This window comes from Sapajus apella, unplaced genomic scaffold (genome assembly GCF_009761245.1).
Source record: "Sapajus apella isolate SASKATOON/1434 unplaced genomic scaffold, GSC_monkey_1.0 scaffold41, whole genome shotgun sequence".
Lineage (NCBI taxonomy): Eukaryota > Metazoa > Chordata > Mammalia > Primates > Cebidae > Sapajus > Sapajus apella.
In genome coordinates, this window is record NW_022436981.1 from 18,738,566 (window position 1) to 18,755,780 (window position 17,215).

The window sequence follows — 17,215 nt, forward strand, 5'->3', positions numbered from 1 at the left end:
AAGACGCTAGGAGAAGGCAAGGAGGGGTGATCCCCAGCAGGTTTTTGAGGAAGCATGGCCCTGCTGACATTTTGTTTTAGTACTGAAGCTAGGCTCCAGAACGGTGAGACAATAAATCTCTGCTGTTTTGAGAAAACCAGTTTCCGGTACAGGTATTTATCGGCTTACCACCCATGCAACTTACGACCATTCAACTTTACGACCACAATCACTAGCCACGACTGCTTCGCATCTGGCAGCGCAAACGTTGCCCAGCTGGGTGTACAACAGTGCAGACCAGCTTCTGGCAGCACTACCATCTCCATGTGCACCATTTCAACTGTACATATAGCCTACTCAACTTACGACCAAATCGTGTTATGACTGGTCCGTGGTCCCGACCGTGGTCGTAAGTCGAGCACTAGATGTATTTTATAATGGCAGCCCTGGAAAACTAATAGATGTTACATTGTTCATCAAAATATATTCACTATTCCAGCATTGGTGTCACAATTAAAACATTTAGAGTAAATATAAAAAAATCCCATGTCTTCAGCATCTACCCTTCTCTTTAAATATTTAATTTTATATTTCTATATTTTCTGATTAGTACCTCTCTCTCTCTTTCTCTCAATAGTTCAAATTGTATTTAAGTCTCTCCACTCCATTTTGATTTCCTGTTACATAAAAAAATGCACACTACACACACACACACACACACACACACACACAAACAGATACATAGAGTATTTTAGTTAAAATCACATGATCAGAAAATTCATAGCTCAGGTTATTAAATATTGTAGTTAAGGAAAATTCCTCAAATCAATGTGAAGATATGAATTTCCAAGAATGAGTATAGATGTACAACACTAAACATATATTTCAGAGTCAACATAAAGTATTAATTCTTGGCAGATGCAGAAATCAGAGGGCCTTTCCATGCCTCAGGGTTACAATCAGAAATGTCATTATAAACTTATCCGAGTTTTGCATTATAATAGAGCTGTTGTTAGAAACAGTTTTATACCTGATAAAAGTTTCTGAGAAGCCTACTTGCAGCATGTCTAAATGTTGGTTTGCATTATTTTCCTTTATTTGTCTTTACAGCTTGGCTTAAGATACTTCTAATTATTTAAAAAAAAAAAAAAGAGCAAGAGCCTGTCTCAAATAAAAACAAATAAATAAATAAATTCTACTTCTGACATCATGACCTTTAGTAAACTATTTATCCTCTTACTGCCTAATTTTTTTTTTAAATAATATTGGTACCCACCTCATGGGGTTGTTAGGACAATTAAATGTATTCATTTAAAGTCCATATCAATAAATGACATATTTAAGTTTAAAAAAAGAGATACTTCTGTCTGCTTAATAAATTGATTGTCAAAATAATAATAATCCAATGCATCAGAAAATCCCACTGGCTCAACCTTCAAAATACATCCAGAATCTGACCATTTCTCAAGCCTTCACGGATGACAGACTAGACTGAGCCATGGTCATTTCTTGCCTGATTAGGGCATTAGCCTCCTAACTATTCTCCCTTCCTGTATTCCTGCCCCAGGTCCACACACTGATCTGTTCTCCATAGTGCATCCAGAGCGGAAACTCAGACTATTTCGCTTCCCTGCCCAAACCCCTGGAATAAGTCTTTGTTTCCACTCAAAATACAGAACAAGCTCTTAAAATTGCCTAAAATTATTGGAATCTAATTGTACTCCTCTCCCCCATTATTTATGTGACTTCAACCTCTGCAAGTCTCCACCTTGCTTACCTGCTCATACACACTGTCTCTCCTGATGATCGTAGAAAATGCCAATACATGCCTACCTTAACACAGTACTGGCTATTTGCTCTGTGGGATAGTCTTCCCTCCTACAGCTACACAGCTAGCTCTCTTCAAGTTGTCTTCCTTGTAGAGATCAATCCTGACAGTAGAATGTAACAGTGCTATATCTCACTCTTCAACTCAGAACTTGTGACATCCCACACTTGCTCTACTTTTTTCTTTTGTCATATACTCTGTGTGTGTGTGTGTGTGTGTGTGTGTGTGTTTTATCCTTAGTGTTTATTATCTGTCCCTTTCTGCTAGAAGCTCCAGAGGGCAGAATATTTCTGTTTTGTTTTCTGATTAGTAATGTATAGCTAACTATGGAGTCCAGGATGTGGTGTGCTCACAATAAAATATGCTGCTAAGTGAAACATGGTTATTATGGAAGAACATATTTTATGGCCATCACTATTACACTTAGGCGATAACACTGTTGAGGGGTTTAAATAATATCTTAATTACTGACATTAAATACCATCTCAAAATATTGCTGATTGATGCCTATTAAAGTGACAACTTGTCATACTGAACCACATGCTCCGAGTATAAATAGATTTGGGAGGCAACAGAAATATCTTTTTATTAATTTTCTACATACAAGTGACTGACATTAGTAAATAGAATTGAAAAAGTCTGGGGAGAAGCAAGTTCTTCTCATTAGCAGAATTAGGTATATTGGTCCTACCCATGGGCAAAAGCATGTGAGTCTCAGGTCTTTATTCCAGTTTTGATCCCTGCTCCCTTGCTTTAACCAATTCTGACCTAGCCTCTCTCAATACCTAAAGTGAGAGATGCCCTTCACTAGAAGGCCCAGCTAAGGTCTGCCCTGGCAGGAAAGTCAATGAAGGCCTGAAGGACAAAAATAACAAGCAGAACCTCACTTCCTTCCTTTAAGACTATATTGGATGGAAAAATCCATGGTATCTGGCTTTCAGACAGTCAAATTCTAATGCCAACTCACCGGAACCTGAGCCAAGATAGTCTTTGCCTATATCTCATTGCAAAGTTGTACAGAGACCAAATCTTCAAACCCAGATCATTCTCATTAATGATGTAAGGTATTAAATAAATGCAGTTACTATTATAATTATCCTTGAAACCAGGAATTTTTGTCTTCATTTCCATGATTTATACAGATGTCCACTGAGTATCTGTGTTGTTTCTTGGCCGAACCCTTTCCTCCCTATAAACGTCTTCCACAAGACTTATTATCACTGGACCAGGTCATAGACAGGGTTATTGGCTTAGGTCCTCTGCTTAGAACATGAAAATGCTCATTCTCATTCATATTTTCAGTGGAGAACTGATATTAATGTTCTGAATTTCTGCTGTACTGAATCCTTGCTCAAGAACAGAGAGTTCTTTCCTACATGAATCCTGCTTTCTGGACTTCTGGAATCAAGCCCTATACTGGCTGGTTACTTAGAAATAAGCCATGACCTCTTACCTTTACATGTCTCACTAGCTGCCTAGAGTCTCCTGGTACCAAATCATTTACCCAATCAAAGTTGCTCTTAGCCACAATTAAGTTGATAATTTATTGGGATTACTGTATATCGAGCCACTCAGCTTCTTCCTTAGGAACAAGTTGCATTCAATTTATTTATTTATTTCAGTCCCAGCGTGCTCTCCATTCCTAGATTTCTACATATTCATAGATTACATTACTCTGTTCATAAAAACTTTCACAGCTAAGCCTTCTTAACCTATATTAAGTCGATAAGTCTTTGTGACAATTTTTAAGATAGATGTCTTACAGCCTTTCCTGGGATCTCCATCCTTACAGCAAAGCTTAGGATAAAATATTATATCTATTAACATGTAACTCCTCCTGAAAAAGCCCAAATACTGCTGAAGGAAACTAACAGAAACAACAAATGGCCAAAGTCAAGGTGACATTGAGTTATGCACAATATTCTCTAGGAGCAAGGATAAAGAGAAAAAAATTAAATCTTCAAGATTTTTTTTTTTAAACAGAAGTCTTCCACTAGGCAGTGAAATTTGAATTGGGCTTTAGGACAGGAATTCTGATAAACTGAGCAATGAAGGGCATTCATGAGGAGGGTCTATGAACACCAAAATGCAGAGTTGTGCAACTGTAAGACAGGACTGAGGAATGGAGAGGCATGAAACAGGTTGGAAATGAGTGACAGAGAATGACTTTAGATGATGCAATCAGGTTGAATATTCTAGTTGGAATGTTAAAGGTTTTAAAACTTTTCTCATAAAAAATGAGTAACTCTTGTATCTTTTTAAAACAGAGGAATGGAAATAATACATAAATGTATATATTATTTTTAAACCTCTAAATAGAAGACAGAATAGAAAGAATAGAGACTACAAATTATCCATTTAGAAAGTACTGCATTAGTTCAAAAGAGATCATACGAGCCAAAACTGGAGTAAAATAAACAGACATAAAAGCTGAATGAAGTAATTCATAAGGAAAACTCATAGTACCTTTGATAAAATAAAGTTTGGCCTGAAGTTTAGAAATCCAGATGGCTGTAAATTTCACCTGAGAAACGAATCAGGAGAAATAAAACATGGGTAGGGAAAGAGATGAAGATTTTGGTGTTGGAAAGGCAGCAATTTTATTTCAAGTTTAAAGTATTGACAGGCTTATAGGTGAAACACAATAAACAGTACAAAATAAGAGAGTATATATCTCTGTACATATTTGAAGCTATGAGTAAAAATGCAAAGACAAATTGTGGAATAAAGGGAAAACAATTGACCAAAGAATGAAAGATGTGTGGAAAGAAAGGAAGAAAGAAGAAAGAGAGTGACGGGAAACATCTCAGAGACATGGTGGAGGATTCTAACAGTTAAGTGGTCAGCACGTGAAGAGGAGTCTATGCATAAAACTGAGGTGGGAGAGTAGAGAAGGAAATTACAAAATAGTAGCACCGTGGACAGGGCTACATACAAAATTTTCTGGTCTGAGTTGAAAATGAAAATCAGGACTATCTGTTCAAAAAAGTAGGGAAAATATACTCTTACAGATAATTAGATATAAAGCTTTTTTTATGGTCTTTTTTCATTATTTTATGGTATTTTATATGCTGTTTAATATTCTATGTAAGAAAAGTTAACAGTTTCAAATATTGGCATAAATACTGCCATTTATCTTTATGTTGTGTAACGTCAGCTTTAATGACAAATATAAGAGAATTTAACAATTAGGAGGAAACATCAAAATGACAAAATTCATAATTCAAGGTTCGTACATGCATTTTATTCTTACCACAACAGTAGAAACACTGAGGAAAACTAACTCACCTACTTTCGTTTTACTTTCTGATTTGTGCATATCCTAACAATGCTTTTTGGAAGCCAGTGGCTTGTGTAATGCCATTACCTTGTACTCTCTTCGAGTCTCACTGAGCTATTACAGCTATTACATACCATAGCTCCAGCAAGTGTGAAGTCCTTCTGAGATCACACACCCCTGAAGCCAACACTGGAGAGATCTGAGGGCTTCACGAAGAGCAGATAATGGTGTCTAGCACTGTCTATGTCTTTATGATAGGGTGCCATCAGAGTGGTAGAGAAGACAGGGACATTGTGACTTGAGATAGAACAATAGGATTAAGGAGGTCTGAAATCTAAACTTTTCTCAATCCATGTATGGCTGACACTAAAACTTGATCAGAAAACTAAAATAAACCCAACTGAGAACTGTCAAAATTTACCCGTATCACTATATCAGATGCTGGTAAGCTTTTCCTATAAAGGAGAATTTTGTAAGTATTCTGGGCTTGCTTTGGGTAACACAACCTCTGTCACAACTATTCAACTTTGTTGTTATTGTATGAAATTAGTCAAAGATAATGTGTAAACCAGTGGTCATCAACCCCCGGGCCATGGATCAGTGCCTGTCTGTGGCCTGTTAGGAATCTGGCTGCATAGCAGGAAGTAGGCAGTGGAGCAAGCATTACTGCCTCCCATCAGATCAACGGCTGTTATTAGATTCTCATTGGAAGTGAATCCCATTGTCAAGTGCACAGGTATCTACGGTGCGTGCTTCTTATGAGAATCTAACTAATGCCTGATGATCTGAGGTAGAGCAGTTTCATCCTGAAATCATCCCCCAACCCCCTGTGGAAAAACTGTCTTCCATGAAACTGGTCCCTTGTGCCAGAAATTTTGGGGACTGCTGATGTACATAAATTGGTATAGTTACAGCTGTGTTAGAGTAAGACTCTTTACAAAAATGGGGATCGGGGCAGATTTGGCCTGCAGGCCATAGTTTGCCAATCCTTGTTCTATGCTATTTTTCCAAGGTCATGTACCACTGAGATGGGTATTCAGCAATGAAAATGAAAGTATTTCAAAACCAAAGACCTGTAGCATTGCACAAAAATGTTTGTATTATTAAATTATCACAACCACTCTACTGTATTTTGTATATAATGTCAATAATACTATTCCATGCAATGACTAGTGGGAATGAAATGCAAATAATGCTCTGGAATACTGCAAACTGGCACAACAAAAAACAACACAAAAGCCCAAGGCTTTCATTTTTTAGGAAAATTCTAGGAGATGTACAGGAAAGAAAGTACCAGGATTTTACTTCTGATATTGTTGCTCGTGTGTGCTGGGTTTCAGCAGAAACAGGCGGGCACTATAGGAAAACCAGCAGCATTCATCGGGTCAGTTCTAAATGGGGTGAACTGTATATCCTCTAAGTAAGTTAGAACAAAAGTTACTACTATATATTGTTACAAAAGCTTCTGTCTTCTATGCAAATACTTCCTTGACCACAGGAGAAGGGTCGTGATTAGCTCTTAATGTAGTAAAGTAACTTGGGGAGGTATGGTTGGAAGTGTCTACATTTCAGTTATAGTAGGAACATCTTTGGTGTTTAATAATTTTAATAAGACGGAAAACTTCTTCCACATTTGCTGTTTTACAAAATGTAAATATAAGAATGAGGAGTTTGAAAACCCTGGGATGTAAACATTATTCAAAAAACTCTAGGATATAAACATATGATTCAAAATAGGTAGAAAACAAAGAAAGATGTCATTATTTTAAAGAGTCGTAGCTCATATTTGAACATTTCTGGGCCCAAATAAGCAAGCAGGCAAACAATCAATCATAGTTGTGGCTGGTGCCTGTCACAGAGCAAGCCATCAATGAACAACTGGATAGTGAATAAAATGATGTGATTAATTCCATCCAATTGTTCTTCTAATTTCACTAAAATGTAAATAATGCTGTAGAAATGTGATTAATGATTTCAACATAAACGTAACAATTTTATTAAAAATATGTAGATGGCATGTTTGGACATAAAATATAGCTCTATGTTCCATGCAAGATATATACTATACTTTTTCCAATTGATTTCCTGTTAACTATTATAATGCTATGGCTTATAATTTTCTACATATTTTTCAAAAATTTTTAAATATTTTAATCTAATATGAATAAAATGATCAAATATGCTTTCTGAAAAATTCTTAATTTCTCACTATAAACACATATTTGCAAAAACATATTTTGCTTTGATAAAAAGTATATACTAATGTGTAAAACATGCAGAAAATATAAATAAGTATTAAAAACAATATTAAGGTTCTGGAAGAATTAGGTTAAATATATGTGCTGTGCATGTATACATGTATTTAAAAATAGGTTGTATACATGGTTTTACCATTTTTGTTTCATAGGATGAGAGAATCAGTTTTCCACGTCAATATTTATTTAATAAAGCCACCATCTTAGGATAATTGTTTTCAAATTTTAATTTTAATAATATCATTTTCATCAGTAATAATTTTCTAAAATTGAAATTATATTTAATGCTTTTAAAATTTCTGTTAGCAAATAATCCTCTAGAAAGATGGTGCCAATTTACTCTCCCACCTATAGAGTGTTTTCACTGTGGCTTTCCTACTTCAGACAATTACAATTACAAAAAATAATACTCACAAACAGGTAGTTAAAATTTGTGCTCCACTTTGAATTTGCTACTGGGTTGCTCTTAATAATTTTTGAATATATTTTAATGCATATTTATAGCTTTTATTTGAAAACTGTTTTACTGTTCCAGTGGTCAGCACTTTCTCATCAACTTAAAAGAACACTTAATAATCACATGTCTGTCTTATAAGGCAAGGCATGGCTCCATATATTTTCTTTAACAATATTTAAGATCATTTTTTGGCTTAGAAAGGTATTAGTTTTAGTTAATGTACTATAAAATGTACTCACTATCAACATTTAATTTATAATTTTCTAATTTTGCTTTCAGACTTCAAAAATTTCCATTTGGAGATAAAATAATGACCCAGCACTCTCATTACCGGATACATACTTAAAATAGTTTTATCAAAAAGACACACACACTTATATATTCATCACTGCACTATTCATAATAGCAAAGACATGAAACCAAACCAAGTGCCAGTCAAAGATGGACGGGATAAATAAAATGTGGTACATACATATCATTGAATACTACATAGCCATAAAAAGAACAAAATTAAGACCTTTGCAGCAATATATGTACGGCTTGAGGTCATCATCCTAAGTGAATTAACACAGGAACAGAAAACAAAATACTGCATGTTCTCATGTGTAAGTGGCAGCTAAACAGTGAGTACCTACAAAGATAGGAACGGGTGGACACTGTGGAGTAGTAGAAGTAGGGGAGGGAGGAAGTAGGGGTTGAAAAACCTACCGACTGGATACTATGTTCACTACCCGGGAGTGTCCATTTTTTTCCTCATGGTCCAATAGAAAGTGAAAAATTTACCAGAGCAAGAGACTCTAAAATGATGGGCTTGTTACCTTAGGTACTTTATTGCATATGTATTTCAACTGCCTTTTTATATTAAGTTCATATTTATAATAATAATGTATGCTAATTTTAAGTTTGCTGACTTTAATATAATTACAAATTTCCAATAAGCAATACAGTGTTAAATTATCAAATTTCCTTTATCATCAAAAATATATCTCTATACCTAGGTTTTCAAATGATAAAATGATAAAAATTCTCTAGATCCTTGTATGTGTAATAAAATATATAAATACTATACTAATCCCTTAGCATCTTGGAAATATTTGTCATTCTATTTTGAGTATATTATAAGGAGATTTAAATTAACCAATGATGTAAGTACATTGTGCCTAGAGAGTAACTTGGTTAAAAAAAATATCAAAGAACCAACTAGGCATACATATAGAGGAAAACAAATAGGTAGATTTTTCCATTGTACTTATTTTAGTCAATATTAGCTAACTTATATGAAAGTGTTTCATGTAGGAACTGACAAACATTTTCTATGAAGTGCTAGACAGTAAGTATTTTAGGTTGCGTGGGTCACACGACCTCCCTGACACCTACTCATTCTTTAGTGACATTAAGTATGAAAGTAGCTGTAGACAATATGTAAACAAATAGGCATGTCTGTGTTTGAATAAATCTTTATTTACAGAAGTAGGCATGGGAAAAGATTTGGCTTCAAGGGCTATGGTTTGCCAATTCAGCTTAAGAAGCATTACAAGATTTTGGAGGAGAAACAGATATCCTTCTAGGTATAGCAATAAGGATCTGGGAAGACGTGTGTGGGTTACATGCCATATTATGCAAATTTACGTAAGGGAGTTGAGCATCTATGGCTTTTGGTATATGCAGGTTCCTAGAACCCAATCTTTCATGGATACCAAACAATGACCACTATGAAAACATCTGCATCTACATTGTGAAAAACAATTTTAAAAGAAGAAAATACTACAGTAATCAAGACAGTTTGGAATTGGGTAAAAGAAAGACATATGGACTAACAGGAAAAAAACTAAGACTGCAGAAGTTTACCCACATGTATATCATACATCAATTGAGTTTTGACAAGGTGTGAAAGTAATTCCATGGATAAGGAATAGGCTTTTAAGCATAGAGCTCTGGAACAATTGTATCACCAAGGCTTCTTATTTTCCTTTCCTTCACTGCTAATTTTAAGATGGAGTCTGGAAATAAGGCTAATTAGACTAGATGGTATTTGTCAGTTGAGAATTTAAAACTAAGTTCATTTGCTAAACAAATAAGATGGTTATGATATTCACGCTAAGAAATATTAGAAAAAAATTAAAATAATCACTGTGATGAAAATTTTAAGAAGCCAGTTCAAAATTAATTAGGATAGCCTAAAAGAATTAAGATCCTAGTTAAGGAAATCCATAAGATTTTTAGTGAAACAAGACATTATGAATTTTGACAAAATATAAGCTGGGAATTGACAAATGTAGAAACCTAATATATCAACATTTGCTCTTTCAAATCGTCTTTCCACCCTTGTTTATTGTACCCTGAAAACACTGGAGATCAGGTCAAAGGACTGGCTTCAGCCTCTAGCTACTGACCAGGTTTGGTTAATAAGAAGCCCCTGCAGAAGACTGGAAGCCAACAGGAAAGGGGTTGTCTGGTATCGTTTAGTCTCCTCCCTGTCTGTTCGCATTGGATTACTTATGTCTTACTTCCCTCCCCATGCTATCTCTCCCCAACCCCCCAACCCCTGCTGTCCCTCCCCTATTTCCCCCCAACAGACCCCAGTGTGTGATGCTCCCCTCACTGTGTCCATGTGTTCTCATTGTTCAACACCCATCTATGAGTGAGAACATGCGGTGTTTAATTTTCTGTTCTTTCGTCAGTTTGCTGAGAATGATCGTGTCCTTTGTAGAGACATGGATGAACCTGGAAACCATCATCCTCTGTTTCTTTAGGCCCAAGGCTGGTAACTATGTTTTGCCATTACTGGTCTCTTCAGAACCATACTATCCTTAGATTTATTTAAACTGTGCCCACATTTTAGTAAATAATCACTCTATTAAACTCTCCATAAATACCCAATTGGAGTGTGTTTATTCACCGATGTGACCCTGATGAACATATTGGAGAATGCCAACAAATCCATTGCAAATGATGTATTATGATGACAAAATGATTGGGAAGGCAAGAAAAACTGGAAGGAGATTAGGAGATGTGGGTGAGGTCAAAATAATCAAAGAAAAGTTGCAATGGGAATGAAGGATTGGAAAAGTGAAAAGTAGCAGGATTATGTTCAAGAAGACCAAACTTAAAGTTTTATCTCCTGGTCATAAAGAATTAGTGTCCCGATTATTTCTAAGAGGTGGTTAGGAGGTAAATTATTTGCGATACATTTTAATTCTGCTACATTTACCAAGAACCTTATATATGAGAAAAGACATATTAGGCATTGTCTATGGGTCATATCAGCTAAACCACACTCTATTAGCCTGTAAACATACAAGGAGAATACTACATTTCAACTTGCAATTAATTTATCATGTTAAGAAATTGTGTAGAGAAAATTATAGCATATTGAATATATCACCAAACAGAATGACTTGTTCTTTCATGTTACTGAATTTTCAGTCATAAATTACACACATAAAGCCTTTTAAAGGTTGACGTAATATGTGAAGCAAAACCACACACCCATACATATACAAACATAAAAACAGTAAACATTTTATCAAAGGAAAATTAATTTCACTGCCACAAAGTAACACTTAAAAATTCCACAAGATAGAACGTCTTTAAATAATGAAGAATTTTCTCTTTCTGATAAATGCAATTCTTTAAATTTTTTCCCTTTTTTACATCCTTGCCAATTTGATAGCAATTAAAAGGAAAGAAGAGAATGGTGATTTCAAATGTGCTTTAAAGTAACAAATGTTATCTAAGAAAACTGGATTGTCATTAATATATGAAGACTCTGAATTCAAATTCACAGATGCTATTATCTCTTTCAATTTTTGTATAGTACTTTTGTTAAATAGAAGACATGGAATTAACTTATATTCTGAATCATGTAAAATGAAACACCACAATTTTAAATTTAACAATGATATAACATGCCATAGAGGATAGGAAATCTCAATAAAGTTCCAGTGATTTCATCTTTCCCATATTAAAAAATGCCAGAACTGAAGACAACGTTAAAAAGAGTATGTTACATTGTGTTCAACCTGACAAAGAAGCTATTTCAAGAAATGAGAATAAAAGTTATTTCTAAACTTTGAAAGATCTGTTGTAATGAATTGAACTAGTTCAGTTTCTGATTGCTTGCCAGCAGTATAGCTGTCTCCAACCTACTACTGTATTGATCTGGTAGCCTTTGTGACAGTGCATAAAGAATAACCATCTGTGTCAGGTACAACAGCAGGTGCCTTCTCCATTGAACTGACTGCTGCCCTGATTACGAGACTGTTTAGAGCACCTGGTGACCATGACAGGCTCTTTCTTCTCTATAGAAAAGAAACTCATTTCTAAAAGTTTACTGAACAGAAACTAAGAAACTCACCAGAAATCATCAGCTGTTGAGGTGCCAGAATGGATTCCAGTGAAGACCAAGTAAGAGATCTAGTGAAGGGAAGATGACGGCTGGCAGTAGGAAATTCCTGATACTGCACACTAGGCTGAAGTTCCCATTTGGACCATTCTGAAGAATTCTTGATGTCTTTTTTAAGAGAGGTCATATAATTTGTAAAATCTGGCCAATCTGGCCTAGTTACAGACATGGAGGAAGTCTGTACTGAAAGTGCTGGAGTTGCTGAAACTGAGTAAAATGCAACATTGGTGGATACTTCTGAAAAATCAGGAAATGAACCTGTCAATGGTGGAAGATTATTTTTGACGTCATTTGCATGTATAATTTCTGAATATGTCTTTAAAGTGACATCTGGATGACTTTGTAAGTTTAACTCAAAATCCAGAGAACTATCACTTGGGTGAAGTTTGAACGGTGTATGAGATCCTTTACATTTTTCCATGTCCAATAAGCTATCTTGATTTAGTTCCTCAGTGGGTCCCGTAGTTATGCCATATTGTCTTACTCTCAATAGTTTTAAAATGTTTTCTGATACTGACAGTTGATCATAAGTTGGTTGTGAAGCCAAATCAGAATTCATCAAGTCTGAAGACACAGTTTGTGAAGGGACAATGGATAAACAAGTCATCTCCAAACATAAATTAACATCCAAATTACTTGATAGGGTAATGGATTCTTCCAAGGATGAAGATAAAATTGTTCTTTTTGCACTCATCTTAGAAGGAAATAAAGATGGCACTTCTGTGAATGCCACTGATGGTGTTATTTCAGTAGCAGAAGAAAATGAATGCCCAGAAGTGATAGTTTGAGCTCCCATTAGTGCATACCAGCTGGCTAATATCGCTGAGTTCATCCAGAATGTCTCATAAAAGTGGGACTGTTTGCTATGCAAAACTTGATCTGAGAATTCATGAGAGGATTTTATTTCAGTCATAGAACATGTTGCACATATTTGGCTTAATTCTTTTAAAGAATCAGCAGCCTGTGATTTGATGTTTGTGAGTCTCTGGTTGCTTGAAGCTTCAGTAATAACCTGATATTCACTGGGAATGAAGGCTTTTGTACCAAATCGGTGCAAGGCTGATGAGTTTAAGATGGTTACCTGTTTAGATATAATTATCTTAGCAGGAAAAATGGCAGGCATCGAGGAGCTCAGCAATCTCCCGTGCTCTTTTCTTGAAATTAAAGAAACAGCTGAATATTCTTCAATATCCTCTTGAGCCCCCCTAGAGACAAGTGGAGTTGCACTTATGGAGGCAGCTGTAAGCAGGAATCCACGGGAGAGTAATGAGTGCCTGTTTAACTTCATATCAGCCCCTGGAATGCTTTTAATTACTGAAGTCATTGTGGTAGCAGATGAAGCAACAGTCTGATAGTTCTCAAATAATAAAGATTGCGTAGGAAAAATAAAATCTGTCATTAAGGAAGACATGATAAATGGGGTCCTTGCTCTCCTATCAGAGAGAAAGAAACCTAGTGTGGCTGCTGAAGTTAGAACAGGCATATTTGATACAGATGTTTTGCCCTGGTCAGTTTGTGCTGGGTCATGAATACCAAAATTTAGAAATCGGGAAGAGGAAACATCTGTGGAAGAAAGAAGACTATGTTTTACTGAAAGCTCTCTAGTGACAATCAATTCTTCGAGTAAGTAGCTTTCCAAGGATGTGCTCGTTCTTAAAGTAGCCCAATCCGTAGTTGGGAGAATGTTATGCTTGACAACACCTGTCTGTTTTGGACCTACAAAAAGGAAAAGTGAAAAAAAATTAGAAAAATGAATGAAAAATGAACACCTTTGGCTCTGGGCTAAGTCTTCAGCAAATTGTACAGCCACTTCACATCCATTATATGCAGACAAATATGGTCTGTAAATCATATTTCTAATAAAAGTTTATGAGGATGTTTAATGACTTCACAAATTGCATAAATGCAAAGATTCTTATTATTCACACTCCATGGGAGGGCTAACATCAGAACAAGTGACATTAAACATAATTCACATATTCCCAACTAAATGACTCTTTTGAAATAGAAAACATGAAAAATTACACTTCCTTGTCACTGACACAACCAATGAATATTTGACCTATCAGGTTAGAAACGTTTAAAATATTATTTTACCTTTTCAAGAGACAAAATGTTCTTCTTTTTATTAGATAACACTCTATTTAAATTTAATTCTTTAAAATAGAAATTACATAGACAAAAATTAGAAATGATACCTTTCTATTTAGAATTTCCAATACCTCTCAGTTATCTTTTCTTAAACAAGAAATTTATTAAGAGCTATAATTTTTACTCTATCATACATGACACTGACTACATGAAGAGTAAATCTGAAATTTAATGTACAATGTACTGTTTATAATATGACATCACTTGATTTAGAAAGTTAAATAATAGGACATGTAAGAAACAGCTTCAAGTTGTTAAAATAATTCACAATAGGAAAATAAGCAAATATCTTTTATCTCAGTGTTAGTCAAATAATTTGATAGGAATATAAAAATTACATTAATTACTCAGAGAATATTAATTAAAGACATTGAGGCAAGTAGCACAAGGAAGTGTGCTGGGATTGAGGTCCAATTGTCTATCAAAATTTACAAGCTAAATAGAAACTGTTAATTCACATTTTTTTACTGATCCAGAAATGCTATTAGAAAATGACATTGCTTAAAACAAAATATAAAATAGGACACACAACCAATAATGCTCAATTTTATACTTATAAAAAGAATGAATGAATCTTAGAAAAAAAGATTTAAATAACTCAGAAAATATGCTTTTACAGCACAACTTTTTCAACCTCAAACTTCTTAATATCTTACTCACTTTTACTTACCTTGATCAACTGGGTAAGTGTCCATTATGGTCGATATTCTTATAGCCTTTACAGATGGAAAGCTACTGACCAAAGTCTCAGAAGGGGGAACTGTATATGTCTGTGTGAAAATGGCATCTGTTCTTTGAAAGATGGGAGGTAAACAGCTAATTCTCCTTATTTCATCATCACAAAGAAGCCCAATGGAGCAGGTCTGCAAATGACAATTATAGTAATGAAATTAAGCTCAGTTTCTTTGTTCCTGAGAGAAATTTTAAAGTTTGTTTTGAGATCCATTTGCATTTTCTTTGACACACTGGACAGCTCAAATAAAATAGTTAACTTGAAAATTAAATCTCTACAGTAAATTTTACCCTTACTTCAAAATTGACCCAATTCTTTTGAGATATGCACAGCTTAATGCCCAAATTTATTCTTAATTCCTTGAATATTAATTCAAAATACTATTTCACAGTTGTTTTTAGGATAGTTTCCAATGAGGAATTTGTACTGTATGGTAATTAATGCGGATATAAAAAGTTACCTTACAAATTTTAAAACTTTTCTGCTCTAAAAGTCATATTTAGTTGGAAACTAATGTAAAATGCAGTGTCTACAACAGAAAATTGAAAACATATTCTTGTGATTTGTAAATCATTTTAATTTGTATTGGCTTACAGTAGGAATGATCTTTACATGTTTTAGTTTGACATAAATAGGCTATTTCTACCATATCCTGTAAAATAGCTTTCACATGAAGAATCTGTGAAAGAAAATTGTGATGCTGTGTAAATAAGTACAAGTGGACCAGAGAGATATTTTTATAAATGTAGAGTTAAAAGCTAGTAATACTATATGAATCATTTTTATTTGTAAGATAATAATATTTCAAAATGATTTTAAAATAAAAATACAAATACATGTCTATTTCCTAATACTAAAGACATACTTAATAGGCATCCCTGTTTTGGTGTTCAATATTACATCTAATTTGCAGAATACTTAAGTCTTGTTTCAGATGTAGGTAGTGGTTTCACAGTTCCATATTCTGTAATCACTTTCAACTCTCATCAAAAGGTTTGTATAAATGTCAGATGATTCCTGATGTTAGATAACTGCTTCTCTCAACAAAGAAAAGCCCATGACCAGATGGCTTTACTGCTGAAATTTACCATACTTTTAGAAAAGAACTAGCACCAACTCTTCTGAAGCTATTATAAAACATTGAAGAGAAGGAAATACTTCCTTACTCATTCTATGTGGCCAGCATTACCCTGACACCAAAACTAGATAAGAACATCTAAAAAGCCACAGGCAAGTATCACTGTTGAACCCAGTTGCAAAAGCTCTCCCCAAAACCTTAGCAAACTCAATACAACAACACATCAAAAGGTAATACACTATCAAGTGAGATTGATCCCAGGGATGCAAGGATGTCTCAATGTATGCAAATAAATAAATGTGATTTATCGTTCATCAATGTCAAGGACAAAATCTATATAAATGTCTCAATAGATGCAGAAACATATTTGATAAAATTGAACAACATTTCATAAAAACTCTCAACAAATTTGCAATAGAAGAAACATACCTTAACACAATGAAGGTCACAAATGATAAACCCACAACTGAAATCATACTAAACAGACCAAAGCAGAAAGTCTTTCTCCTACGAACAGTAAAAAGACAGGATGCCCACTTTCACTGCTATTATTTTCTATTGTCCTGGAAGTGCCAACAAGAACAATTAGGAACAAGAGAGAAGTAAAGGAAATTTAAATTAGAAAAGAGGAATTCCAATTGACTCTCCTTGCAGACGACATAATCTTATATATAAAAAAAACCCTAAAAACTCCACCACAAAAGTTCTTAGAGCTAATGAATAAATTCAGTGAAATTGTCAAATAAAAAAATCAACATACAGAAATTGGCAGTGTTTCCATACATCAATAATGAACTAGCTGAAAAAGAAAATAAAAAAGCAATCCCAGTCACAATAGGCATACAAAACAAATACATATGAATAAATTTAATCAAGAAGGTGAAAGGGCTCTACAAGGAAAACCACAAAACACTGATGGAAGACATCGAAGAGGACAGAAATAAAGGGAAAGATATTCCACACTTATGGATCAGAAGAATCAGTATTGTTAAAATGACCATATTAAGCCATCCATACTGCTATAAAGAAATACTTGATACTCAGTAATT

At 34.5% G+C, this 17,215-nt stretch overlaps 1 protein-coding gene across 1 annotated transcript in view; it reads right to left on the minus strand.

The window, feature by feature from the left end:
• Window positions 1–17,215, minus strand: part of LOC116565901 (protein eyes shut homolog) — a 774,713-nt gene that overhangs the window by 330,023 nt on the left and 427,475 nt on the right. Inside the window, exons 12-13 of the mRNA XM_032299846.1 lie at window positions 15,026–15,218; window positions 12,157–13,920 (exon numbers count right to left, since the gene is read on the minus strand). Coding sequence (XP_032155737.1) covers window positions 12,157–13,920; window positions 15,026–15,218 — 1,957 coding nt within the window. The remainder of the gene's footprint in view (window positions 1–12,156; window positions 13,921–15,025; window positions 15,219–17,215) is intronic.